Raw genomic sequence first — 26,201 nt, forward strand, 5'->3', positions numbered from 1 at the left:
GATTCAAGATGAGACAAAAGAAAAGCAGCTTATCAACCATCACATACAAAGGTTTTGTTACAACAGGCAGGAAATACCTCAAACTGATTAAAAATAATAATATTTTTCCCATTTATGAAGTAACCAGTGAATTCAATCTGAATACGGACTAGATGAGATGAGTTGAGGTGAGGAAGGATCGTGATGAACAGCAGTCTATAGCTACATGAGGAGCAGAAACAAGACCAGAAAGGAAGTGATCATCATCACTTCCTGCTCAAGGTGGTGCGTGACTGGGCAATGACACACCGCAACCTGCACTACAGGCATCCATTTTGTGTTGGCAAATGGCTACAAGGATGCTTAGAGCTGACAGTATTGTCTATTTCAGCAGATTACGGTCAACTGGTTGAGTTACTTCGATTTTAAAAATCACATTCCAAAAACACTGGTTTTCGACATTGCATAATTGGAACCACAAACATATTTTTCCAGAACCTTAAATAAACACCACTTACAGTGGGCTTTTTAACAGCCAAGAGGGTTCAAAAGCTGTGTTCAGAAAATATTTTTCTCTCTACAAGAATCTTGATTGATGGACAAAAGAAGATGACAACCAAAATTTCTGTCATTAATAACATTATTCCAGTCTGCCCTTCTGAACCTCTGCTTTGTCTACGTGTTTAACAAATCTTCTCTGACAGAAAGCTAGAGAGCACCTGGCTGGCTTCTGCAACAGGTGCTGCACAGCTGCCAGACCCCTGAGTGTGAAGGTGGAGGATGGACAGCTGCCAGACCCCTGAGTGTGAAGGTGGAGGATGGACAGCTGCCAGACCCCTGAGTGTGAAGGTGGAGGATGGACAGCTGCCAGACCCCTGAGTGTGAAGGTGGAGGATGGACACGGGTGAAGCAGTCGGGATCCCTTTGGAACCCAAGGTGGCTCAGCTCGACGGAGTTCAGCGTAACCTAACACCAAAACCCCTTTCAGAGCTACCCCGAGTAGCAAAACGAGCGCGCTCCCAAACGGCGGGAAAACAAAAGTTATTTGAACGTACCGGTCTTGGACAGGCGTCCGATGCTCTTACAGCTCCCGGAGCTGTCGCCCCGCAGCAGGACGGAGCTGTCGCCCCGCAGCAGGACGGAGATCCCACTGAAGCTGCTGGCCTTGGTCATGGCCGGTCGTAGGTTCCGGTTGGAGCTGTCTGAGTCGGTGCTGCTCCAGGGCCGCGGGTCTGAGGACTTGGGCTCGTTCTCCGAGCTGCTCTGGCGACTGTTGGCCGAACGGCCGTCTTTTAACCTGCGAGGCGGGGTGAAGGCGTGGCAAGGAGGCTGGTGATTACACAGCTTGTGGTTTATTAACGCTCTACGAGGGAGGAGGAGAGGTAACAGGGGGGTAATTTACCTGAAGATCTTTCGTCGTTGCTGTGTGTTGTTGCCAGCATCGTCTTCTTGTATCCTGTGGACAGGGTGAGAGGAGCGCTTTGTTATTTGGCGCCCTATTATTAAAGTCGCCCTTCAGCATTTCCCCAAACAAATCAAAGTTTGTATACAAAAAATGTAAGCAAACCTTTTTTCAATAGCAAACCCATCTGGACCCTGTGAAATAAGATAACTGTTAGTTTGGCATTGCGGTACAAACACTTTTAACCGTAAAAAACACAACTACATATGTAAATGTTATTCTCAGGAGATGAAATTCATGAAAAGATTCTAACATCTTGAGCAAAGATCCTGTCTCTGGCTCTCTGGTACTCCTCCTCCCTCTCCTCGATGGACTTGCTCCTCCGGTCATCCTTCAGTCGCATCCGCATCTGAAACACCAGCATCAAGGTCTTCAAACACTCTAGAAACACCAGCATCAAGGTCTTCAAACACTCTAGAAACACCAAAATTAAGGTCTTCAAACACTCTAGAAACACAAGCATCAAGGTCTTCAAACACTCTAGAAACACCAGCATTAAAGTCTTCAAACACTCTAGAAACACCAGCATTAAGGTCTTCAAACACTACTACAAACGCACAGCTCAAAAAGTGATATTTATCAAATACTTTTCGATAACTGGCCTCACAGCCTTATGAAGTTTCATTCACCATAAACTACTGCTTGGAATTGCTAAGGCTAATTACCACCCCTCCTCCCCCTTCTCCCCCCTTGTCTCAGTGTTTCAGGATGTGACACTGACATCAAACAAACACATACCATGTTGTCATCTTTGTCAGAGGTGGAGTTGTCCCTTTTGAGAATGTACCGCTTCTGGAAGTCCTCGCTTTTGTCGTCTTTGATGTGTTCCGAAAACTTCTGATCGGGTCTGAGGAGAGATGGAGGGGTAGGGGTGGATATATGGAGTGGCAATGGGGCGCAGTGAAAAAGTGCAGTTGTCGCAACGTTCCCAGAAAAACCTGAGATGTTTACACCATCTCCCTTTTCACCTCATAAACACAACCTCATCGTTTCACCACCATTCCTGCAATATTGAAAACCGCAGATAATTAAGTTTCCTCCCACCCAAAACTCATTTCGGAGTACGGCAAGTACGGCAAAGGGAAAATCTGTTTTGCCTCAGCAGAAGATACGGAGACAGTAATTTCTGCAGCCTAAGCCATTTGAATTAGACCAGAGCTGAGAAATTGAATTCTTGGATGTGGCAGAGAGCGAGAGAAAGTGTGTGTGTGTGTTACGTGCAAGTTCCAGACGGAGAGAAGCAGAGAAAGGGAGAGAGAGAGGGAGAGAGAGGGAGAGAGAGAGAGTGAGAGAAAGAGAGAGACGGAGAGACTTGGACTCACATCCTTGTGTTACTCGTTTTGTTGATAATAACCGATTTCCCCGTTTGGTCGACGTTGTGTTCGAGGCCGAAGTACGCGGCGACTCGATGCAGCAGCATCCTGTGATAGGAGGTCATCGGGGGGAACTTCCTCTTCTGGCTTCTGGTGGAGCGGGGGAAAAAAAACACCAGAGAGACGATCAATAATTCAGACGGGACGACGGAGGGACAATTAGAAACACTTGTTCCAGCCAGCACCGCCCCGACATCGCCCCGAGTCAAATCTCATTAGCTCTCTCCCGGGGCCCTCGAGGAACCACGACTTCGTACCAAATTATGCATGGCTTTATTACAAATGATAAGAAAATAGCTTATTGGGTTGGCAGGGAATGTGAGGCGGGAGGGACTGCGGAGACTCACTCGTTGTTACTGATGAAGTCGAGGATGTCCTGTTCCAGCTTCAACAGCATCATCCTGTCCCTTTAAGGAAGAGATGGGAAATGGAAGAATTAGTCTGCATCTGGAGTGGACTTGTTCCAGCACTCATCTCATTACCGCTGGGTACGACAGACACAGCAATTAGTAATCGACTGATGAAGACGACAAGTGTTCCGAGGTAACCTTTTGGCGAGCGAGCGGTTGGACGATCGTCAGTCGAAAAGAACAACAGCTGTGCTCGCCACGGCGCACACAGGGACTTGAAAGGACTGGCATTACTACACACCTGGGGTTGTTTTTCAACGTGTTAACTAAGAACTCGTGGAGGTCGATCCCTGTGGAGTCGGTGTATTCCTGACTGGAATCTGAGGAACGGAGAGGAAATGGCTTTGAAACAAAAACAACTCTGGAAAAACTGCGGTTGGAAGTTGTTTCACTTAATTTAGTTGCGTGCAGACACGCGGAACACAACACACCTCGGGATAACATCTTCCTTGGCATCCTTTCAGTTCTGTCCAGCCTCTCGACACTCTTCTCCTCATCTCTGACAGGCGGAGAGGATTCCTCTTTGTCGTACGGCTGGGACAGCTGGATTTGAATTTCTTCCTGGAAAACAAAGTTGTTCTTTTGTTATACCTGTACGTGTTCGATCTCATGAATCAGTAGCTAACTTCATATCCAACCTATGAATCAGATGTTTAGTTTGTTGAGGCATGATCAAATGAGTCACATTGTGTTTGCAGACTACAAACACAAGTTTAAATTCACACTCACAGCTGTTTGAACTCCAACAAAGAACCTCAACTACTCTCAGACACCGCTGAAGAGCCAGTGATCCTCTTGCTACACAGTCTCATAGTTTCGTCATCTAGGCTTCCACTCAGCTTGGGTAAAGTGAGAGTGAGAAGACTCACGGTATCAACTATGAATTTAGACCAAAGGGAGGAGAAAAACCATTCAAGCCAAGTTAAAGAAAACTACTGCAATAATCCCAGTGCCGTGGGGCTCGTACCTATATTTGGTGCGTAAGCAGCCGAGGGGTCTGACCTTGACTCGCCCTACCTTAAAATGGGAGGGGAGGCTCCAAGAGAATTCTAGCTTTTGCGTTCATATAAAAAAAAAATGGTGCCTCAGGTTATTTATTAGTAGCTGCACTCGGTACGGTGGCCTGGGAAAAGTAGTGTGTACGAAGGGCTGCCAGAGCAAAGCTCTCCGTCCCCTCTGGCCTCGAACGTTAACACCCTGCGGTGCGTCTCTGGACCCAGAAGCTTCTCCGTCCTGGCATTTCTCTTTGATAGCGAATTTGGGGCAGAAAAGCCCTTGATTTCTCCTTTCAGACTCGATACAAAAGTAGAGCAAAAGTAGAACAAGCACTCGACATGACGCACAGGGGGAGGGGTTTATTCTCCCTGCTGCTTCTCTCTCTGTGACGGAAAGCTGGAGTGTTTACGTCTGAAGAAAGCTCTGGTCTGGAGAAACCAGTCTGGGAGAGTGTCAGGCTGCGAGCTGAGCTTTAGTGCTGCAGAAAGGGGGTGGAAGCGAAGGGGGGTGGGTAGGTGGGTGAATAAAGAGATAGGAAGAGAAAAAAAGCACTGAACTCCTAGAATGGAAATCTAATTTATCCGTTCAAGAACATAAATCTGTCTGATGGAGTCAAGAGAGTTACACCCCGCCTATTCTCTCTCTCTGCCGTTTGTTTAATTCCCTCAGTCAGTCTCCTCTCCTGATTGAGGTTTCAACGGTAAACCGAACAAAAAACGAGACTATTCCCTCCATCAGAAGGGGTAGAATTAAAAGCTCTGACTACCAATTCACAAAAGCACAAGGTATTTAATGGAGGCTTGGCTTCAATTACATTTTCCAGGAGGATTTTAACGACTTATCTCAATAGATTAATCTCTTTGTACCTCACCTTTTTGGTTTTGTCAAGCGTTCTTGGATTTCATGTTGCGCAAATACTTAAGGAGCTACACTTCAGCTGGAACTAAATAACAGATTAATCACAAATTGTGTGAAGTGAATCAAAGCAGGAGCATCAACAGTCAAAATGTATTCAACCATAAATTAAGTGAAGGGAGTTTAAAACATGTTACGCAAATAAGGGAATATCTGAATCCTTGACATGACATGAAAAAAAAAAGACAACCATGTACTCTGGATGTATGAGTGGAATGCTACAGCAGGAGGCAGGGTGGTGTTACTCGGGAGAGGCATGCTTCAGTACTGGAGGACTTGCACCCCGGAAGGCATAAATATGCATGAGATGATTGTCTACTGGACAGCAGCCGATGTGCTGGAGAGGTAGTGTGGTGGTTAACATCCCTGCAAGGGGAGAGGGGAGGTGGTGAACATCCCTGCAGGGGGAGAGGGGAGGTGTTGTGGTGGTGAACATCCCTGCAAGGGGAGAGGGGAGGTGGTGAACATCCCTGCAGGCGGAGAGGGGAGGTGGTGAACATCCCTGCAAGGGGAGAGAGGAGGTGATGTGGTGGTGAACATCCCTGCAGGCGGAGAGGGGAGGTGTTGTGGTGGTGAACATCCCTGCAGGGGGAGAGGGGAGGTGGTGTGGTGGTGAACATCCCTGAAGGGGGAGAGGGATTACCTGGGTGTCTCCAGGCAGATCAGTAGTGGGAGGGGGAGGAGAGGACTCTTCGCAAACAGCCAGGCTCCGAACTAACTTTAACTTTGAGTTAGACTGGGAGGGGGGAGGGAGGTGAGGGAGGGGTGAGGGTGAAGAAGAGAGTCAGAATGGGACAGATAGATGGTACCCCACACACACACACACACACACACCCAAACCAAGTGTTATGGAAAAAGGAAACCAAGAAACCAAGTTCAAGCCACCCACACCAGACTGCACTTCTTAACGTGAGGGCGTGGGGTTTCAGTAAAAATATCGACCATGCACACAGTCAGTTAGGTCAACTTGGCTTGTTGAGGTTATTGGTTAAATAACTGGGAATATGGATGCATTAGTATTACAGTTACAGGAACAACCCAAAACAACGTGCACCAAGAACACACGTACGAATACCGGAGGAAAGAATATGGAAGACATTTCCCACACAAACATGTTTTTGCTCATGATAACTGAACTAAATAATTCATGAATCATCCTCGGATAAAAAAAAAAACTAAAACGGGCCGTGTTCACAAGACAGGCGAGCACGGGGAGGCATGCCTCTGGCCACAGTACCTTGGGTCTCCTCCCTGCTGATCCCGACGACTCCCGCTGAGCAACCAGACAAAATGAATCAACAGGAATGTTTAAAGGGAGTGGAGCGCATGGCGTCGGAACACAGGGGTGGACTTTCCTCAGCAATGAATGACCGGGACAATCGGGATTGGACACAGAGGAAAAAGGGGCTCTACGAATCGTTTTGTTTCAACGTTAAAAAAAACCCAACTGTTTTATCTTTTTATTTTTATGTATTTTTTCTTCCGTGAAGCAAACCTTTTGTGGGTTTTTGCAGAACCTGTTGGGGGCTTGGAGCCAATGTTCCATCTCCCTGAGTATCAGGCCTACACATGTCAGCTGTAACGCACCAGGTTCTCTGGTTTCCAGACTTGGAGGGAGCAGGCGTCTGCCGCAGACCAGTCGGAAATGTCGCCTTGTGGGCAACGAGGCTCCGCCGTCCACTGAAGCGGAGGAGACAGATGGCGGCAAAGACATTCGTTCTGCCTCCCCATCCCCATCCCACTGGGGGTGAGGCGGGAGAAGTCGGTGGATAAAATGGGATTTGAGATGGAGATTATCTGCCTCTCCTCCTGCCTGCCTCTCCCCGGCCAGCCTGTTAAGACTCCTGGCTCAACAACTCCTCTCTCTCCCTGTGCCTCTCTCCCTGTGCCTCTCTCCCTGTGCCTCTCTCCCTGTGCCTCTCTCCCTGTGCCTCTCTCCCTGCCTTACCACATGCTTTCCCTACAGGCGTGGGGGGGGGGGGGGGGGGGCATTGGGGAGGGGAGGTAACACGCAGACATCAGCAGGGTCAGGACTCTTCACAAATGGAGAACGCACGAGAGAAATGTCATGTCTGTACCGAGGGAGGCCTACCTGCTCACCTGTCAGAGGGGGAAAAATAATGTTGGACTCTGCAGAAAAAACTACCTGGCAACCTTAACCTTCAAGTGTATAATAACCGGGTGGGTAAGGGGGGGGGGGGGGTCGGAGTAGACCGCTTCCGTTGGTTCTCATAACTCAATTATCTGACAATTGATTGGTTGTGCTTTGCCAGGGGACTCCCCAGGGTCCCCGAGCCAGTTCTGTATCGGAAAGCAATTATTTCCTCCCGCTCTGCTCTGCTCGCCATTACAAAGCCCAATAACGCCACACTTGCTTAACACTCTCCCCTTCCTCCCTCCCCCCCGGACCCGTTCCTTTCCATTTCACTGCATATACCTTCTCTACGTTCCCCAAAGCTTTACTGAACCCCTTCAGCTGACATACAGCACTCCAGTAGGGGAACTGGAATGGTTGAAGGTTGATTGGGAGACTTATGGAATATGTGGGTGTGCGAGGGTGGGAAGGAGGGAGGGAGGTGAAGGTGTGTCTGAGCCCGGGGGTGAATACAACCATGAAGTTTGGAAAGGTAGATCTTTTCATATTCGTTGTAAAATATTTATGTTTTTACCTGAGTGTCATTCTTGTCTTGGCAGCAGCTTTCATCTCGGTCGGGTTCAGGTTGCGGTTGGGGCGGAGTGACCCGCTCCCTGCTGTCGGGCTTGGCTGGGCCGTCCTCTGAGGAGGGGGCGGGGCCGTCCTCTGAGGAGGGGGTGGGGGGGCTCTCCTCCATCTCCAGACCTCTCATGGTGTCGCTAGTCTCCTTGACAGTGACAGGATCAGACATCCTCATTAGAGAAGGCTACTTGGAGCGTCTACCAAGAGCTGGAACCCTGGAGGAGATATGGACAGGGGCGAGGCGAGGGGGCAGGGGCGGAGGGACAGGGGGCGGCGGGGGTTCTTTGGTCAGTTCACTTGCATGGCTGTCTTGTTCCTCGCCTCTCCGAGGCACCGAGCTATTAAGCAGTCGTAAACAGATCGATGAGGTGTTTTTGCTCTATGACAAATCACCCAATATCATAACCGTACGTTGTAGTAATGCTTTGTTCCAGACCAGCCACACCCACACCCCCCTTCTGTCTCCAGAGCCGTCCTCCCAGACCCTCCCCCCCCCCTGCAGAGGGGGCCCTGACAGAGCACTCCTCCCAGACGGCCCCCCTGCAGAGGGGCCCTGACAGAGCACTCCTCCCAGACGGCCCCTCCGCAGAGGGGCCCTGACAGAGCGCTGATGAGCCGGCATCTTAAAGCTTCCATTAACGCCTGAGATACGCCAGACATGCACATGTGACACTCTCTCTCTCTCCTCTATCTAGGACTGTGTGCGGTACTATGTCAGAATACCCAGATGGCAAAAAGAGAGAGAAAAAAAGAGAGAAAACAGGGCAAGAGAAAGAAGAGCCATGGCTGGGCTGTTTGGACAGGGAAGTGGGGTTGCTGCCAGGCAGAGAGGGGCTGACACCCCCATATGTGTTCCCTGCTCTGCTGTGTCTGAGCTGGGACAGCAGGCTGGCAGACAGGCCTCTGGGGAGCCTTCCCCTTCCTATCACCAGTCCCCTTCCTATCACAGGAGGAGACGCAATCGCCTCCTGTCTGGGAGCCCGTCACTGCCCCGGTCTCCCCTGCATTACCCCGGCCCGCTGCCTCACCCACCAGCCTAGCTGCACTCACTATGCTCTGTCCCTGGGTCTGGACAGTGGGTGAGACTAGGGACTGGGCTGGGTGTGTCTGCGTGTGTGCGTACGTCCGTTTGTCAGTGAAGGTGTTCGTTTTCAGGCACGTTTTCTAGTGTCCGTGCTTATAGCTGACACATCTGTGTCTAGTTACCAGTGAAGACGGTCGTTTCTTATCTGAGCGCTGGTGTGTGTGTGTGTGTGTGAGGGAGCGTGTGTGTGTGAGGGAGCGTGTGTGTGTGTGAGGGAGCGTGTGTGTGTGTGAGGGAGCGTGTGTGTGTGTGAGGGAGCGTGTCTGTGTGTGAGGGAGCGTGTGTGTGTGTGAGGGAGCGTGTGTGTGTGTGTGTGAGGGAGCGTGTGTGTGTGTTTACCGGCGTGGCTGCTGCTTGGTGCTGGGCCTGCTGAGGCGGGGGGCCGGGGCGGGGGCTGGTGCCCAGGGCGGGGTCCCTGTGGGGGGCGTTGCTGCTGCCGGGGGGGGCTGAGGGGCGCGTGGCGTGGAGGAGCGTGCTACAGGAAGCCCTGAGGTACAGGCCCATGTCACCGTCACCAGCTCTGGCTTGGGCTCGCTACCTCGCAGGCCTCCAACAAGGCTCTCATGCCCCTTAGTGACCTGTGGAAGTGGGGGAGAGGAGAGAGAGAAAATAAGAGAATGGTCATTAGATGGCATGCTGGTTTTGTCTTGGTTTTGAAGAAACGAGAAAAAAAAAAAAAAAAAAAAGTTACACAACTACAGTATTTCCAACGGCAAGTTAACTAAAGTGCTGAACCCAGTTCTGAGTCATATTCTTAGGGTGCAGCTCCCGGGGTCGACTGGGCCCACAGGTGGGGGTGTCGTGTCCAGCTCTGTGGGCCCTGCTGAGCGCTGCTTCCCGGCCGGTGTTGGAGCAGAGCTGCCCTCTGGCCGGGACGCAAGCCGATCAGCCCCCTGAAGAGCAAGCTCCCTGTCAGACAGGTCGGCCAGGTCAAGAGGACTTTCAGCTCCTTTATCCATCTGACTGGGGGGAGGAGAGGGGTGGATACTCACCTTCACGGCCTCCTGAGACCAGGCCACTGGTCACGCAACAACCGCAGTGTTTCCCCTACCATTATATTAGGGGGGCACCCCGCCCCCCCTGGAAGGTCAAGTTAATAATTTAAAAAATATATATATTTTTTTTTATAGATAAAAAAAAATATATTATATAGCGCCCGATCACAAGATAAGTCATTTAAGGTTACCTTCCCTATAAAACAGGTCTATAGCTTGCTATTTTAAACTTTTAAAGTAAATGGCCTCATGTTATTTATCTTATTTACACTGAACCGGATTTAGGATTCCCACCTCCACCCCTGAAACTATGCCCCCGGTCCTTTGTCCCACCCACCTCTCATCTGTCCACCAACAAGCTTCCTGTAATCTGACTGAGCAGGGAAGGCAAGCTTTTAGGCCAGGCGGTGGCTGAGTGTCGGAATAGTATTTTTTTATTTTAGTTGTTGTAGAAAATCAAACTCTAAACACATTGAGTGTGTCTGGCCTGTGCTGGGGGGCTGAGATGACAGGGACGTGAGGAGAATGGTGGAGCTCACTTGGCAGGGAGTGCCGGCTGCCGATGTAACGTATTTATCACCCTAATGGAGGTGGCACAGGCGACGCTGCATTATTTAAGAGGCTGATGGCCTCGGCTGATTGGGATTCATGAGACCAGGAGGGGGGGGGGGGGGGGGGCGGCTGTCTGAGGACGGTGTGTGTGAGGACGGTGTGTGTGAGGGCGGGGTGAGGACGGTGTGTGTGAGGGCGGGGTGAGGACGGTGTGTGTGAGGGTGGGGTGAGGACGGTGTGTGTTCTTTCTCCTGGTCTAACTATTAGTAGCTAATAACTAGTACTATAAAAATATTATGTTCCAACAGGAACACCAAAGTAGTTATCTCTCTCTCTTCCTTACTTTCCATCTTTCTTTCTCACACACACACACACACAGCAAGTCATTTCTTCCGGCGGTGCAGTAGCGGTTTCTGACGGAGACTTGGCATGTGCCATCAGTCAAAGGTCCTCTCTCTCCCTGCCTCCAGGTCCTCTCTCTCCCTGCCTCCAGGTCCTCTCTCTCCCTGCCTCTGCCTCCAGGTTCTCTCTCGCCCTGCCTCTGCCTCCAGGTCCTCTCTCTCCCTGCCTCCAGGTGCTCTCTCTCCCTGCCTCCAGGTTCTCTCTCGCCCTGCCTCCAGGTTCTCTCTCGCCCTGCCTCCAGGTTCTCTCTCGCCCTGCCTCTGCCTCCAGGTCCTCTCTCTCCCTGCCTCCAGGTCCTCTCTCTCCCTGCCTCCAGGTGCTCTCTCTCCCTGCCTCCAGGTCCTCTCTCTCCCTTCCTCCAGGTCCTCTCTCTCCCTTCCTCCAGGTCCTCTCTCTCTCTGCCTCCAGGTCCTCTCTCTCCCTGCCTCCAGGTGCTCTCTCTCCCTGCCTCCAGGTCCTCTCCCTTCCTCCAGGTCCTCTCTCTCCCTGCCTCTGCCTCCAGGTTCTCTCTCGCCCTGCCTCTGCCTACAGGTCCTCTCTCGCCCTGCCTCTGCCTCCAGGTCCTCTCTCTCCCTGCCTCCATCTCCAGGTCTCTTGCTGGCTGCTGTCTGCCTTGTGTGAGGGACTACCAGCAGCTCTCTCAGTCCCTCACATCTCCACTCTTGTCAGCTCCTCCACAGGGGGGGGGGGGTCACTGGACCGGGCCCTGCCGGCTCCTGGTGGCAGGGGAAGCGTTTAGCATACCTCCCCCCCCCCCCCTTCGCCTAAACAGACTACCCAAGGACAATTATGCTTTTAATGCTCGCCGGGTAGGAGCCATTTTGGAATTCATGAGCTCTCGGCTCACACGCTTTTGTGAGCTGTCCGCGGCTAGATGAGGACGCCCACACTCTGGTCTGACCTTTCGCTTCCACGCCCGCGCACAGATGGAGGCTCTCTCTGGGGTGGGAGGAGCGCTGGGCTGGCTGGTGGAGGTGGTGGTGGTGTGGAGGGCCGGAGGCTGGGGTAGTACAAAGGATCGCACTGCAGAAGTCTCTTCTGGAGAGCTCAAACGATGGAAACCAGGGTGGCGAAAGGGACGATGTCGAGCCACAAAGGGATGAAGCGCGACGGACGCTAGCCAGACTGCGGGGACTCCAGGTGCTCGGAGTCCAACAGACGTTTCTGTGTGCTGTCGGTTGCTATACATGCACAAGCCCCCGTCCCCCCGTTTCACCAATCAATTCCTGAGTGTGGAATTTCTACAAGCATATGCTTCTCTTCCAAGGTGACTGGGTTTGCGCACATCAAGCTTTCACAGCAGACATATGGACTGGTTCACAGAAGCTGGAAACAGGGATGGGGCATTTTCAGTTCTTTTCAAGCAGAAAAACAGCAGAAGACCGCATGGGGTTCTTGTCTTCCTCCGGGGCTTTTCGCCTCTACCCCCCCCCCTCCCTCTCTCTTCTCTTCTTCAATGGGGAGAGGGTGGGGGTGTGGGGAGAGGGTGGGGGTGTGGGTGTGGGGAGAGAGTGGGGGTGTGAGGAGAGCGTGGGGGTGTGGGGAGAGAGTGGGGGTGGGAGGAGAGGGTGGGGGTGTGAGGAGAGAGTGGGGGTGTGGGTGTGGGGAGAGAGTGGGGGTGTGGGTGTGGGGAGAGAGTGGGGGTGTGAGGAGAGCGTGGGGGTGTGGGGAGAGAGTGGGGGTGGGAGGAGAGGGTGGGGGTGTGAGGAGAGAGTGGGGGTGTGGGGAGAGGGTGGCGGTGTGGGGAGAGGGTGGGGGTGTGGGGAGAGGGTGGCGGTGTGGGGAGAGGGTGGGGGGGAGGGAAGAGTGTGGGGGTGGGAGGAGAGGGTGGGGGTGTGGGGAGAGGGTGGGGGGGAGGGAGAGAGTGGGGGTGGGAGGAGAGCTGTTTCTTTCTGTGCTGGCGTCGGAGCAGCTGCAGGCTCTGCCGCGCAGCACAGGATCCGTGTCCACATTTAGCGCTAATTGGGTAGTAGCTGAAGCCAGACTACGAAAGCACCGTCTCCTCACAGCTCAGCAGCTCAGTTAGGTCTTTACATTGAACTGTGAACACAACTGTGGCCGCCCACACACACACACACAAACCCCCCCAAACAGGACAGGGGAAACGCTGGGTGATTCAGGATGGGTGTAATGCATTCGAACAGTTTCGTGTGTTTACCCTCCTGTTGCTGTTGGTCAGGGACGACAGCGAATGGATCCGTGTGGGGATACAAATGAGATCTCTGTGTTGGGTGTCAGCGAGTGACAGCTTAGCGTGGGGGTGGTATTGATTTAATCTGGCTGGATAAATAAGCTGTTGGCCCTTCCAGCCGTCTGTGAAATGAGAGCCAGAGATGTGCCATGCTAACTCAGTATTGACAGGAAGACCAACACTTGTGACAGTGGGGGGGAAAGCCAAGCGGGAGAGACAGGCAGGCAGGACACACGGATCAAAACGCTGCGTAAACGAAGCGGTAAAACCATGCTGTGCTTTCCCAGCCGTGTTGCACCGATCGCACCCTGACCCAGGGCTCCAGACTGCGACCAAATGGTCGCAATTTGCGACGCAGTTTTTGAGACAGTGCGAGCATTTTGTACAAGCACTCGCGCATGTGCGACCTACAAATTTTGAATTTATTGGGTGTGCACACGTTAGCAACGACGCATAGATACAACGTTCTAGTAAGACAGCGATATCAGCGAGTCCTTAGCATTAGTATCGTAGCTAGTCTTAATCTGCCAGACAAGTGGGTTCCCCTTTGTTCTTTTGGTGAGCAGTTTCACAAGCCCTTCTTACCCGGCGTCATGGAGCTGAGCAGCTAAATACTTCTTAGCACTAGCGTTGCTACTGTATCCCTGCCTGTGTTTGCGCTGTTGCGCTGTTATACTCAGCAAGTATCGTGTCGTGGTGTCAGAGGACTGATCGAAAAGCGCATCATACATTTAAGTCATTTAGCTAAGACTTGCAGTACGTAATGTCACATTAAATAATGTATTTAAATTCAAACTTATGTGGTGCGTCGCTGTATATCAGTTGTAAAAATTTCTGTAAAAAAACTGACCCATCTGCAACCGACGCAAGCACACCCCACAATTTCCCCAGAAATTGTACCAGGGGCGATTCTAGGATCAGACCTTTAGGGGTGCTCAGAACCAAATGAGAATGTGACATGAATACAGTGCCTCGCAAAAGTGCTAAACCCCTTTGCTAATATAAATCCCTAATTTCACCGGATAACAATTCATACATTTATGTATTATTATGCAAAATATTGAATGAATGAAAAAAATAAGGATGCCCCTTTCTTAATTAACTACCAGCATCAAATGATAATAAACAATATATATATTTTTTAATTTATTATTATTTTTAGAGGTGCTGAGATGAAATTTAGGGGTGCTTAGCGACCCCTAAAAAGGGTGTAAAATTGCCACTGAATTGTACCCTCTCTAGTGACATTAATAATTGCATTGCAGGTTAATATAAGGCGTGCCCCTAAATGTTCTGCTTGTGCTCCTAAAATTCAATCAGGGGCTACTGTGCTCCTAGTAAAAAAAGTTAGTCTGGAGCCCTGCCCTGACCCCTCCATGCCTCTTCCAAAACTCAATAATAGACATATTAAGGAGAATTATGCTTTTATTCACGTCTTACAAGATTAGGATCACTTGTGACAGAGGGAAATACCGTCTTGATATAAATGTAATTAAAGTGATCTCTTGGAGCTGGTAAAGGCTTGTTCTCTCTCTCAGTCACACACACGACAGTGGGGGGAGGCGTCCTTATTAATATAATCCCCCATCAGCACTGGGTGAACTATTATTTGACAGCCAATTATATTTACGGATGATTGGCAGTTGCCTGGCTTCAGACAAGAATACAAATTATTGGGGGAGGAGAGCCCGGGGGGGGGGGGGGGGGGGTGGAGACACTTCAAACACACACGTGCACGCTCACATGCACAAAAAAAGAGAGGGAAATAAAATGTGGGGGGGGGGGGAGGGGGAAGAACTCCTGAACGGTCCTCTTTAGGACTCTATGCCCTGCGGCTGTGTGAGATACACTGTTACCCTGCTCGGTGTGGAGGGAGATTGTCATGGAGATGGAATTTTAACGTGTGTGCTTGTGTCCCCCAGGCACGGCAGTCTTTAACGGCACCCTGGAACCGAGACGAACGGCCCCCTCCTCCCAAGGTGCCGGGGTTCAAGACCCCCCGAAGTCTGTCGCTAACCGCAAAGCCCTGATCAAACACTGAGGTCCGCTTCATTACATGCTGACTCCTGCTTAGCATGCAGCAAATCGCTAATGGCCAGGCTGATGTGAGCTTATCTTGACACTCTCGATGCCTGGACACATGGAGACGCTCCGCGGGTGGTCGGCTGGCCGAGAGGGGCTGACTGGAGGGAGGCGGTGTGACACAGACACACCCGCTTCCTTTCAACTACCAGGCAGCCGAGACTGAGGAGCGTTAATGAAACCTCCGAGGATAAGGATCCCAAAGCCCTCCTCTGCGCAGGCTTAGCGTGCGTCTGCCTTTAAGCGGAGGACGCGTCCTACTGCACCTTTAAGCTTAGCGTGAGTCTGCCTTTCAGTTGACAACACGCCCTACCACACCTTTAAGACCCACAAAGAACCCACGGAGAAGAGATGGCTGCCTAACTACGACTTCCTGTGGAGGTCAGCGCAAGGTGGCGGCAGATTGCATCGCCTCTCTCCGTAACAGCAATTACACCGTTTAATTCTCATTTACGAGCCTGATATTCCCCTGACTTTTACCCTCATCTTAAAGCAATTACGCCTGGCTCATGGAGTGCATCTCTAAGGCCTGCATTGTGGTTGGTGACTGTAGAGAGGCTGGAGAGAGCCGTTAGTACGAATAAAGGAAAAAGACCTCGACCATCTGGGACGGTCAGGGCAGAAATAAACCCAAATAGCATTGACTTTGATTTCAGGCCTTTATTCAAATTAAGAGTCATTAATATGCAATATTCATTAAATATATCAGTGGTTGACACCAGAGGCAGAGAGGGCGGCAGGGAGTTTGGAGGATCGTCGACGGACTTGGTTTACCACGTAACCTTGTCCCACTTTCCTTAGGACTTCACTGCCCCATTTAGCAAAAATGAGATGCAACACATATCCAGGGAAACTAAATACAAGTGGCCCCTGCTCCGACAATTACACCGCAGTTCGCACCCATTTAGCATAAAAATAATTGCTAATGGTCCCCTAAGGTATGATACGCAAAATGGAATCACGGCAATTACCCACGAACTATTAGCATAAAAACCCAGAGCTTGTAAAAACAAAAGGGTGAACTAACTATCAGCGGCGGAGGATTTGAATTCATGACATGGGAGGAAGACCATCCAAACCCGCACCTGGAGAAGCAGATTAGAGCGTGAAACTGCTGACGGGTGCAGAGGACATTGGCGACAGCAAACCCTGACACTTTTTCCACAACTGTTAACGCGACCCAGTGGCTTACGAATGCTGATTAGCAGAATTACAGAAGAAGAAAAAAATAGGATTTTTTTGGTTTTGTTTTTACTAAAAGGAAAAACACATTTTCACCCCTAACGACTCTTACCCCCGTCTCGTGAGGGACCAGAGCTCGGCTCGATGCCACCGTCGGCCTCCTCGTCAGAATCCCAGTGTGACGGGCTGGACCCCGCTGTAGGGTCCCCGCCGCAGGGTCCCCGACACCATTCAGCGGGACAGACTGCTGACAGGGCTGTCTGGCTGCTGCATGTTAATGACCGTCCTCAGCCCGGCAGGCAGGGAGGGAGGGCAACCCGGCCCGGCAGAGAGGGCTTAGACGAGCAGCTTGGGTTCGAACGCCACCGAGCTATTCAGAACGCATCAAAAGACCTCCGCAGGGGGGAAAGAGCACCGATTTCCTCCCCCCCTCCTCCCTAACCTAGGGAAGTCAGCCCCATGCCACAGAAGCACAGTATAAAACTACCGTATTTTCAAACTAACAGACTTTAGCCCGAGACAACCTTGGGTGTAAAGATTTGCAGGGATCCCGCTGAGAACAACCTCCCAGACCCCCCCCCCCCCACAGCAGGCATTCGGCTCAGGAACTTCTGTAAACCCACGGACCTCTCAAACTTTGTCTGTTTGGTTTTACAGAATCGCAACATTTTAACAAACCTTTTCAACCAAACCAAAAAAGAACTACGGTAAAGCAGACAAACAAATATGCATACATTCCCTGAACAGCCACACACAGTGAACAGTGCACACGCACGCACTCACCTGCCACATCGTGCCCTCCGTTAGTTCCATTGGTCAGGGGTTTAGTTTCCATATTACCAGTCGCTGCATTGGCTGTGAAAGTTGCCGCTCGGAGAACAGATCTCCGAGACGGCCTCCCTCTCTCCCCTTCACTCGGTCTCTGTCCCTCTCCCCTTTACTTGGTCTCTCTGTCTGTCTCTCCCTCTCTCCCCTTCACTTGGTCTCTCTGTCTGTCTCTCCCTCTCTCCCCTTCACTTGGTCTCTCGGTCTCTCTCTTTCCCTCTCTCCCCTTCACTTGGTCTCTCTGTCTGTCTCTCCCTCTCTCCCCTTCACTTGGTCTCTGTCTCTCGCCTTCACTCGGTCTCTCTCTGTCTCTGTCTCTCCCTCTCTCCCCTTCACTGTGTCTCTCTCAGTCTCTCCCTCTCTCTAGTGCTCCTCCGGTGTCTCTCTGTCTCTCCCTGTCTGGAGCTGGTCCGGTCTCTCTCTGTAGCAGGCGAGGGGCTGCTGCCTAAGTACCAGAGCTCATCATTGAGATTCTCGCTGCCGAAGCCTCAGAGACAGCGGCAAATCAACCACTGAGCTGTGTGATGTCAGCAGCGGGCTCAGCCACTCAGGTTGCTCAGCTGGGCTCGAGGCACGTCACTGGCTAAATTGAGCTCTTCATTAGCGATACAGCCTCGAGACGCGGGGAGGGAGGAGGGAGGGAGGGGGGTGTCGAGAGGAGCGGTGGGAGTTTTACCTACCTCTCCTCCCCCCACCCTTACCTCACCCTCCCACCTCACAACCACCCCCCCTCTAGCACAACCAACCCCTCCCCCCAACCTTCAATAACCACCCCCTCCTCTCTCAACAAACCCCCCCCCCCCCCACACCCCGGTCCTGAGGGAGTTGACCTACTGATGTGCCTTTCAGGCCATGAGGCAGAAACACAGCTATGAAATACATCCTCGTCTTGTTCGACTGACTTTGGTCATCTGTCCACTCATTCCTTTCTGGAGAAGCGTGGAGGGCATGTTCGAACACTGACGCAAGACAAAAGAACAGGAACGAACAACGAGAGAAAGACTCGTCGTCTTAAGGGGGGGATGTTGCGTGCTGCTTCATGAAATGAATGAGGGAGTCAGATGGCTGAGCGATGAGGGAGTCGGGCTAGTAATCTGAAGGTTGCCGGTTCGATTCCCGGCCATGCCAAATGACGACGTGTCCTTGGGCAAGGCACTTCACCCTACTTGCCTCGGGGGGAATGTCCCTGTACTTACTGTAAGCCGCTCTGGATAAGAGCGTCTGCTAAATGACTAAATGTAAATGTTGCGTGCTGCTTTATGAAATGCTCATTGACCAGGATCGGTTTCATTCACAGAAAGGATTTAAATGTAGCCTGATTTGAGCGAACTATCCCTTTTACCACCGATGGTGAGGCAGCACATTAAAACTAGTCCTCATCCACGGTTAAACTTGCTACGTCTGACAGTGCCTCCATTCTCTTCTGCACCCAACTAACAGTCATCCTGGCGTGATAAAAACAGGAATGCAGTACGCAAATAGCCCCTGCTAAACAAGTCATTAAAATGAGACTATCAAAATAAAGAGCATCCTTCGCGGGAGTGAGTCCAGAGATCCACTACTCTGTCATTGATCTTCGTGGGACACGCGGTCCTTACAAACCCCTCGGGCAAATGCACAAGACACCTTAAAAGAAAAATTTTATAAATACATTTCATCAGAAGACACTCCCAGCAGCGAATGTGGCACCCTGTACTGTAAACAAATGTGAATCTAACACCTTCAGAATTACAGCATTTTCAGAGACGTATCCTACCCCCTGTAATAAATTACAGGTGCTTGACTAGCAACCGCGAGGAGTCTGCTTGTTCATTAAATTTGTTGACATCGCCGCGCGGATGTGGGAAGTTGAGAGACAAGGTTTGGATGCAACACCGGGGATGATGCCTCAGTAATAAGCAGAGGAAGAGAAAGTTGGGAGACTCGACAGATAGGGTGGAGAACGAAGATAGAGAGATAGAGATAGAGAGAGAAGAGAGAGAGATAGATAGAGAGATAGATACAGAGATAGAGAGAGAGAAGAGAGAGAGAGATAGATAGAGAGAAGAGAGAGAGAGATAGATAGAGAGAAGAGAGAGAGCGAGCGAGCTAAGGAACCGAGTGTTTGCATTCTGAAAGCCTATAGTGACACGATATTGTTGCGTAAAGCACATCTCGGTTCGTGATACTGTATTCTTACGCAAGACATGGTTCTGGCATTCTAAAACCTCATATTAAATCCTACACCCAAGGCATCCATGACAATGTTAATATTTAACGATAATTCCATCAACGAACCGCGTAAGCGGCCCTGTTCTCTGGGAGGCACTCAGGGGGTGTTGGGCTGCAGCTTCATGTTGCTCCTGACAGGTGAGATAAGACAACAGAGCCATGAAGCACATGCACGAACATTGATTCATGAAAAGGGACAGTATGTGTTTAACGGTATGACTTGCAAAGTCCTTGAGTGCACTGATGGTGGCTGAGCGGTGAGGGAATCGGGCTAGTAATCCGAAGGTTGCCAGTTCGATTCCCGGTCATGCCAACTGACGTTGTGTCCTTGGGCAAGGCACTTCACCCTACTTGCCTCGGGGGAATGTCCCTGTACTTACTGTAAGTCGCTCTGGATAAGAGTGTCTGCTAAATGACTAAATGTAAATGTACTGGGATAGTCAGAGATCAACCGAGCTGAACTGGTGTATCTGGTCTGGAGAACTTGTTCCTTCTGAGTTGCAGAGTTTGACTGGCACTTTGTGATGAGCAGGTGATGGTGTTAGAGGCCACAGGGGGACATCACTCTTAAGTACCCCTGCAGGTCTGCATGGAAATCTGCCTACTCAAGACAGTGACAACCCACCCACGTACGCACACACACTACTGACAGAGACACATGTACACACACACACACAACACCGACAGAGACACACGTGCACACACACACACACTGATACACACACGCACACAACACTGACAGAGACACACGTGCACACACACACCGACAGAGACACACGTGCACACACACACTGATAAACACACACGCACACAACACTGACAGAGACACACACAACACCAACAGACAGAGACCGAAACACACACCTGTGTAGACAGGTGCCTTTTCAGAATTCCACACCATGGGAGTGGAGCCAAGCCGATTATATCAGTTATCATAGGGAGTCAGGTGGCTGAGCGGTGAGGGAGTCGGGCTAGTAATCCGAAGGTTGCCAGTTCTATTCCCGGTCATGCCAAAGGACGTTGTGTCCTTGGGCAAGGCACTTCACCCTACTTGCCTCTGGGGAATGTCCCTGTACTTACTGTAAGTCGCTCTGGATAAGAGCGTCTGCTAAATGACTAAATGTAAATGTATCAAAACACCGCTGGAATACATGGGGAAGCAGGAGCTGTGTGGCATGCTATCCAGGCCAACAGGCACTTGTAATTGGGGAATATTCATTCATACTAATTAATTAAATGAAAAGCAAGCTGGGGAAGTAATGGATTCAGATTAGCACTGATTTATTAAGTGTACTGATTTGTTAAGCGTACTCGGGCACTGATGTGCCAACGGGGCTCGCAAACAAGTGGAAAACCGACTTCAGCAAATGAAGGCCTAAGCCTGTTTATCGGGAAGAACATTGCGGAAACTCCCAAGATCAGATATCGTTTACAAAGACCGAGCGCACACTTATCCAATCAATGACGGAATAGGACAACCCTCAATACATCTATTTGTCAGGGCCTTTGAGGGCTGGAGTTAGTGAGCCAGAGAAATCTGGCAGCACGGTTTCGGTAACAACCGTTGAGAAGAAGAGCCTGAGATGAACGTCATCTTGCTGGCTAATTACTTTTGCCTGGAACCGCGCAAAAAAAGAAAAATCCCTACGTTCTTCAATTAGAAAGAACATATGTCACCCTCGTCTCTGCATTCACAAATTATAACACACGGTCTATTCCGGACTTCAGAAGTCGTGTCACTGCGTCGCTAATCACAGACGCTCCTGAGGTTTGGCAACCGGCCGCAGTGTGCAAACGCACGTCAATATTATTAATTGAGACACACTTCAGACTAAAAGTCTGATTAAATCAGGACCACCTCTAGGAGAGCAGCAGGAAACGCTTGGCGATGTCAGAGGTCGCCTATGATGGCCCAGTACAGAACGTCTTCATCTAGTCCCTCTGGTGGTTTCCCAAGACTTCTCTCTCCGTGCAATGGGGGCCAACATGGTGAGCAGAAAAGGAACTACTCGCTTCTCGTCAGACTACCGTGTTTCTACAAGAGTCGGTGCCAAGAAAAAACCAGGAAGTAGGGTGTTGGATAACGACAATGTTGAACCCTCCGACGGCTCGGAGCATCACCACATCATCAAAATCGCCGTCCTTCAACGTGAAGGGAAATGCGTCCGATGGTTCAGGACCACAGGCTGACACAGTTTGCGTTGCTTTGCAGTGATTTAAAACATCGGAGCACATTCTCGCCAACTGTACCCCGTGCCGAAGGCAGGCTCTCAAAACCGAAGCGTTGGAATACTAATAACTTAAGCCATTAACCCTTGTGCTTCCTTCGGGTCACATGACCCAAAGGTTCATAACGAACCATCGTTGTGTTTACCCAATTTTACCCAATACAAAAACAAATAAAAATAATTTTCTTTTAACCTTTGCAATGTGGGGGGTCTGAGAAAGACCAACGGTTAAAAGATAATGCTTCACTTTGTTTTTGTATGCGGTAAAGTTGTCGCAATATGACGGTGGGTCACAATGACTGATGGGTCTGAATGACCCGAAGATAACACAAGGGTTAAGTTCTAACACCACTGATTAGGCCTCCTGCAGTACGTGTTACCAACGAGGCAGATTTGTGGCCTCTAATAATCAACAACATCAGTCTGGATGGCGTGGGACTGGGTGGGACTGGGTGGGTCTGGGTGGGTCTGCAGCGTTTAGCCGGGGGGGGGGGGGGGGGGGAGCGGGTATGGTCTACGGGGCTCTGGAGGATTCTGCCCCAGCCCTCTGGCTCAGCTCTGGAGCATCCAGCCCCAGCCCTCTGGCTCAGCTCTGGAGGGTCCAGCCCCAGCCCTCTGGCTCAGCTCTGGAGGGTCCAGCCCTCTAGCTTAGCTCTGGAGCAGAGATGCACCGAGAGGTTGCTCTCTAAATCAGGACTGTCGTCAAACCCACTTTTCTCTTTGTTTTCTCCGGCAGTTTGAGATTGAGCCATTAACAGATGGTGGTCGTGCGGAAAAAAATAAAAGGATATGAAAGCATAACCACAAATCCATTTGACTCCAAAACATTTAATGAGGACTGAGACCATCAGCCAACAGCACTCCTCCAGCCTCTTGTAATCTCTTCTCTCTTTTCTCTCGGTCCACGGCCGCCTACACAACAGGAGACCATAGCGGTGTGGTGAGAGGTTTTGTTGAGAGGTTTCACTGAGGGAGGATATGTGGAGAGAGCGTCATCACCGAACCCTAATCTTCCCCCATGAAAACATCCTGACCCTAAACCGTGCCCGGTAAAACAAGCAGACACACAGCTCTGGGCCTCCCCCGCCCTCCCCCACCCTCTCCCCTTTTAAAAGGTTGCAGCACTTGGACTCATAGGTATCAATTTCCACATTGTGCATTTTGGCAGGCAGTAGCAGCAGAGGAAGGTGTCTGAATGCTTAGCAGCGTTGATGCCGCCATCCTCCACATCGCCACGCTCTGTTCCTCCTCGGACGCAACAAAGGAAATCAAAGTGGCCCCGTCACTCATGTCTATCCAGCGCTAAAGCGGGATGAAAAAAAATCTGTCAAATAATTATAGCTTGTCCTTCAATTGAACAGAGCAGTTGTCCTTTTTCTTTCAGATGCTTACAAAAAAATATGTTGAAAAAGTGTGGGACTTGGCAAAGAGCTTGAGAGAGGACACTTCCAAAGCGCTCGACCAGTTCATTTGCATAATAAAGAAAACGGAATGGCACTGCTTACTAATTAAGCTTCCAATTGCAATTTGCTCACAGGAATAAGAAAAAAATGGAGAGCAGGGGGGGTGGGGGGGTGACAAATGCGTTTATTTACATTTTTCCCCAAGGACATAGTGATTCCTGTAAATTCTCAGAGAGAGTGAGGGAAAGAGAGGGGAAAAGGAGTCTAATGAGGTCCCTTGGGGCGTAGGGAGAGCCTTCTCCTGTGTTGTGTGTGTGCGTGTTAGAGAGTGTGTGTGTGTGTGTGTGTGTGTGTGAGAGAGAGGGACGTGACAGAGATGCTGTGGACACGGTTCCATTCTCATTAGGGGGAAGGCAGGTTCTACTACGGCGGCAGACGCACTACGGGTTCCTCATGTGTCACCGGGAGGTGACATCGTTCCTGCCAAGATGGAGGACAGGTGGGGGTGGAGGGGAGGGGCCGAGGAAGGGGGAGGGGGCAGGAGCACGTAATACATCCTGACAGCCAACCGTTAGTTTGCATTCGATTTCGCTTGAGCCCTGGAATAATATTTGGTCTAAACTTGTGCCACTGGTCGGGTCAATTTGCTGGCGTGCAAACATTTGGCAGGAATGACAAACAAGCCTCAAAAAGTAACAGTCATAGGTGAAAGTCATTAAACCATGACATATGCGCTAGCAGAACACAGGTCGGTGGTGAACCCTGCTACTCAAATAGTGGCCTGTGGTACACTATAGTTATTGATCTGAAGATCACGCTCTCCCTAGGGCTTTTTATAGGACACCGTGTTACTTAGCAACAGCTTCATCTGTGTGTGTTTTTTCCCCCCCTCCCACAAGCCCGGTTGAGCAAAGCCCTGAAATTAATATGCAACTCCAGACAGTGTCCCCAGACTTCATAAACAAACACGGCACATTAATGCGGCAGGCGACAGGTCACCGCTCACAGTTATCGACACCCAACAGGCCGGGCGACACACGCCCACAACGGGCGTCTACGGACGCGCAGAAGGGTCGCTGTGCGCTGGAACGCCGCCCTGCTTCTCCCCAGTATCTTAAGGTGATAGTCTCCGTGCTGAACTCCCCAGAGACGACGACCTTTCTGACAACAGATACGAAGCACAGCGTCTCCACTCAGGAGAAAAGGGCACCCGTGTTTGCAGAGGGATATTAAACCCCTATGAGGACTGCTGCGTCTCTCTCCCTTTTGCGATTCTGAGTGAAAAAAATGAAAAAAGACGCTAGGGGAGTGTAACGTGGGCCTAATTAACAACACACGGGAGAGATCCGTAGCAATTAAAAAAGGAGCTCATCAGCCGTGAACCTCTACCTGCGTCTGCGTCTCTGTCGCACGCCGCGTAGATGACACGGGTGAGCGCTCCTCGCTACTGCTCCCAGCTCCCTCGCTTTGTTCTCTACCGGCGCAACGGCAGAGGAGAAAACGACGCAGGTGTGGGGCGGAACGTTTCTGTGGCGGGCGGGGAGGCGGGGGAGCGGATAGCGTGGTTTTGCGAATCACCAAGTGCTTATTCTAATTAGGTCAACCCCCATCCTCCTGGTCGACCTCTACCTTGATTTTGACGGAACCTGGTGGACCCCTGCCAGGCTGGCAGACTGCGGCAAGAGGCGGGAGGGGGCCTAGGAAATGGGGGGGGGGGAGGGGAGTGTCATCATTCCCACTGAAGTGAAGGACAGGCAGCAACACACAAATATACCGGTGCGCAGGAGGAGAGGAGATGTAACAGTTGCGCCCCGGCCTTTGGTCGCTTCGACGGCTTGCTCGTGTTGGGGGGCGGAAACTTTGCTTCGAGTTGAGAAGAGATTCACAACTTTGTTCGAGTGCTGCCCCCATACCCTCCTCAATGATATCTGCCCCCTGGCGGTGCAGGTTATTCCCTAATATTGTTGGAATTTAATTGGCTCTGTGACCCTTTTCTCGTGAGGGATGACTTGGAGTTCGAAAAGCATTCATAAGACATGAAAGACAGATGGGGGTGAAGGTGTAATGGTTTTAAAGCCTGTCGCCGGGTCACGACAGAACCTGCTAGATAAAACGGCTGTTTGTCGGCCTCGAAAGGGAAAAGTCTGACAAATCTCAAGCATCGGATTTCTCACAATGCAGAAGGGAGAGCAGGGTTTGTGATGGATGTCACATGAGAAAAGGTGGAGGTAAACCATGGATGGGGTTATTTAACTTGCATAAGGTATCGAGAATTCTTTCTACTGAGGTTACATTTTCATGGCAGAAAGAAGACCGGGAAGGAGGGGGAGATGAAAAGCTTCCCTCCTGATTTATCATCGCAGGAAAAGGTGAAAAGCAGAGAATCACACAACTGAATAATATCAGTATGTTGTGAATTTTTAAATGATCACTGATTACAAGAAGGGGAATAACTGCAAATGCCCCCAGCACAGACACCAAAAAAAGTATTAAAACATAATTGGCACTGAGTCACAAGAAACCTTCTCTCTTTTGAATTATGTGCAGCTCCCTGCAATGCACCAACCACTACTGTTCATCAAAACTAAGTCATTTCAACCTTTGACTTTAGTTCCAATCAAAACAAAGCAATCTGCAACTGAAAGTCCTAGCCTATGCACTGAACTATTCCTTCAATGGAAAAGTGCATAGGTGCCAAAACAACCCACTGATTCCTAAGACACCAACGACGATAAACTCCCAAGAATCCAGACACGCTTTTCTGTACCCTCAGTACCAGTTGCATTACCACAGGGGAGAGGTGAGGAGTGATCCTCCAGGATTTAGGGCCGTACCCCAGGTAGCTTCATGCCCCAGCGACCTCCTCATCACAGGGCTCTACGTTTACCTGCAGCCCCCTTGGGGGGTCCGGAAGCACAACAGGAACTCAAAGAGCAGCCACCAAAACACCTCTCTCGCTTCCTCTCCTTAGCGCAGGTCGATTACATTCATCACCACAGAGACTTGTGGGTCCTGCTCTGAAGAACTTACTAGTCGCTTTCCCCCAAAACTTGATGATTAGGGAGGTGAGGAGAAAGCTGAACTAATGGCCAGGTGAACAGGAATAACACGATATTAAAACATACTTCCTTGAAGCACTTTACAGTTGAAAAAAAAACTGAACGTAGGCCTACTTTGTATCCTGAACCACAGTGG

The 26,201-nt window shown here is 50.6% G+C and overlaps 1 protein-coding gene across 9 annotated transcripts in view; it reads right to left on the reverse strand.

Annotated features, from left to right (window-relative positions):
• Positions 1-26,201, reverse strand: part of LOC134017115 (R3H domain-containing protein 1-like) — a 44,929-nt gene that overhangs the window by 16,588 nt on the left and 2,140 nt on the right. For 2 of the 9 annotated variants that reach the window (XM_062456448.1, XM_062456443.1), the window contains exons 1-14: positions 17,123-17,321; positions 9,275-9,513; positions 7,805-7,996; positions 6,373-6,408; positions 5,779-5,871; positions 3,656-3,785; positions 3,466-3,544; positions 3,162-3,221; positions 2,764-2,904; positions 2,180-2,288; positions 1,695-1,790; positions 1,547-1,575; positions 1,382-1,435; positions 1,035-1,276 (exon numbers count right to left, since the gene is read on the reverse strand). In XM_062456448.1, coding sequence (XP_062312432.1) covers positions 1,035-1,276; positions 1,382-1,435; positions 1,547-1,575; positions 1,695-1,790; positions 2,180-2,288; positions 2,764-2,904; positions 3,162-3,221; positions 3,466-3,544; positions 3,656-3,785; positions 5,779-5,871; positions 6,373-6,408; positions 7,805-7,996; positions 9,275-9,439 — 1,426 coding nt within the window. In that variant the 5' untranslated portion in view covers positions 9,440-9,513; positions 17,123-17,321. Of the gene's footprint in view, positions 1-1,034; positions 1,277-1,381; positions 1,436-1,546; positions 1,576-1,694; positions 1,791-2,179; positions 2,289-2,763; positions 2,905-3,161; positions 3,222-3,465; positions 3,545-3,655; positions 3,786-5,778; positions 5,872-6,372; positions 6,409-7,804; positions 8,067-9,274; positions 9,514-17,122; positions 17,322-17,458; positions 17,478-26,201 lie in introns of those variants that run through there. The other 7 variants (XM_062456444.1, XM_062456446.1, XM_062456451.1 and 4 more) reach the window with 7 other exon arrangements.

The sequence above is a fragment of the Osmerus eperlanus genome, chromosome 3 (assembly GCF_963692335.1).
Source record: "Osmerus eperlanus chromosome 3, fOsmEpe2.1, whole genome shotgun sequence".
In the NCBI taxonomy this organism is placed as follows: Eukaryota; Metazoa; Chordata; class Actinopteri; order Osmeriformes; family Osmeridae; genus Osmerus; species Osmerus eperlanus.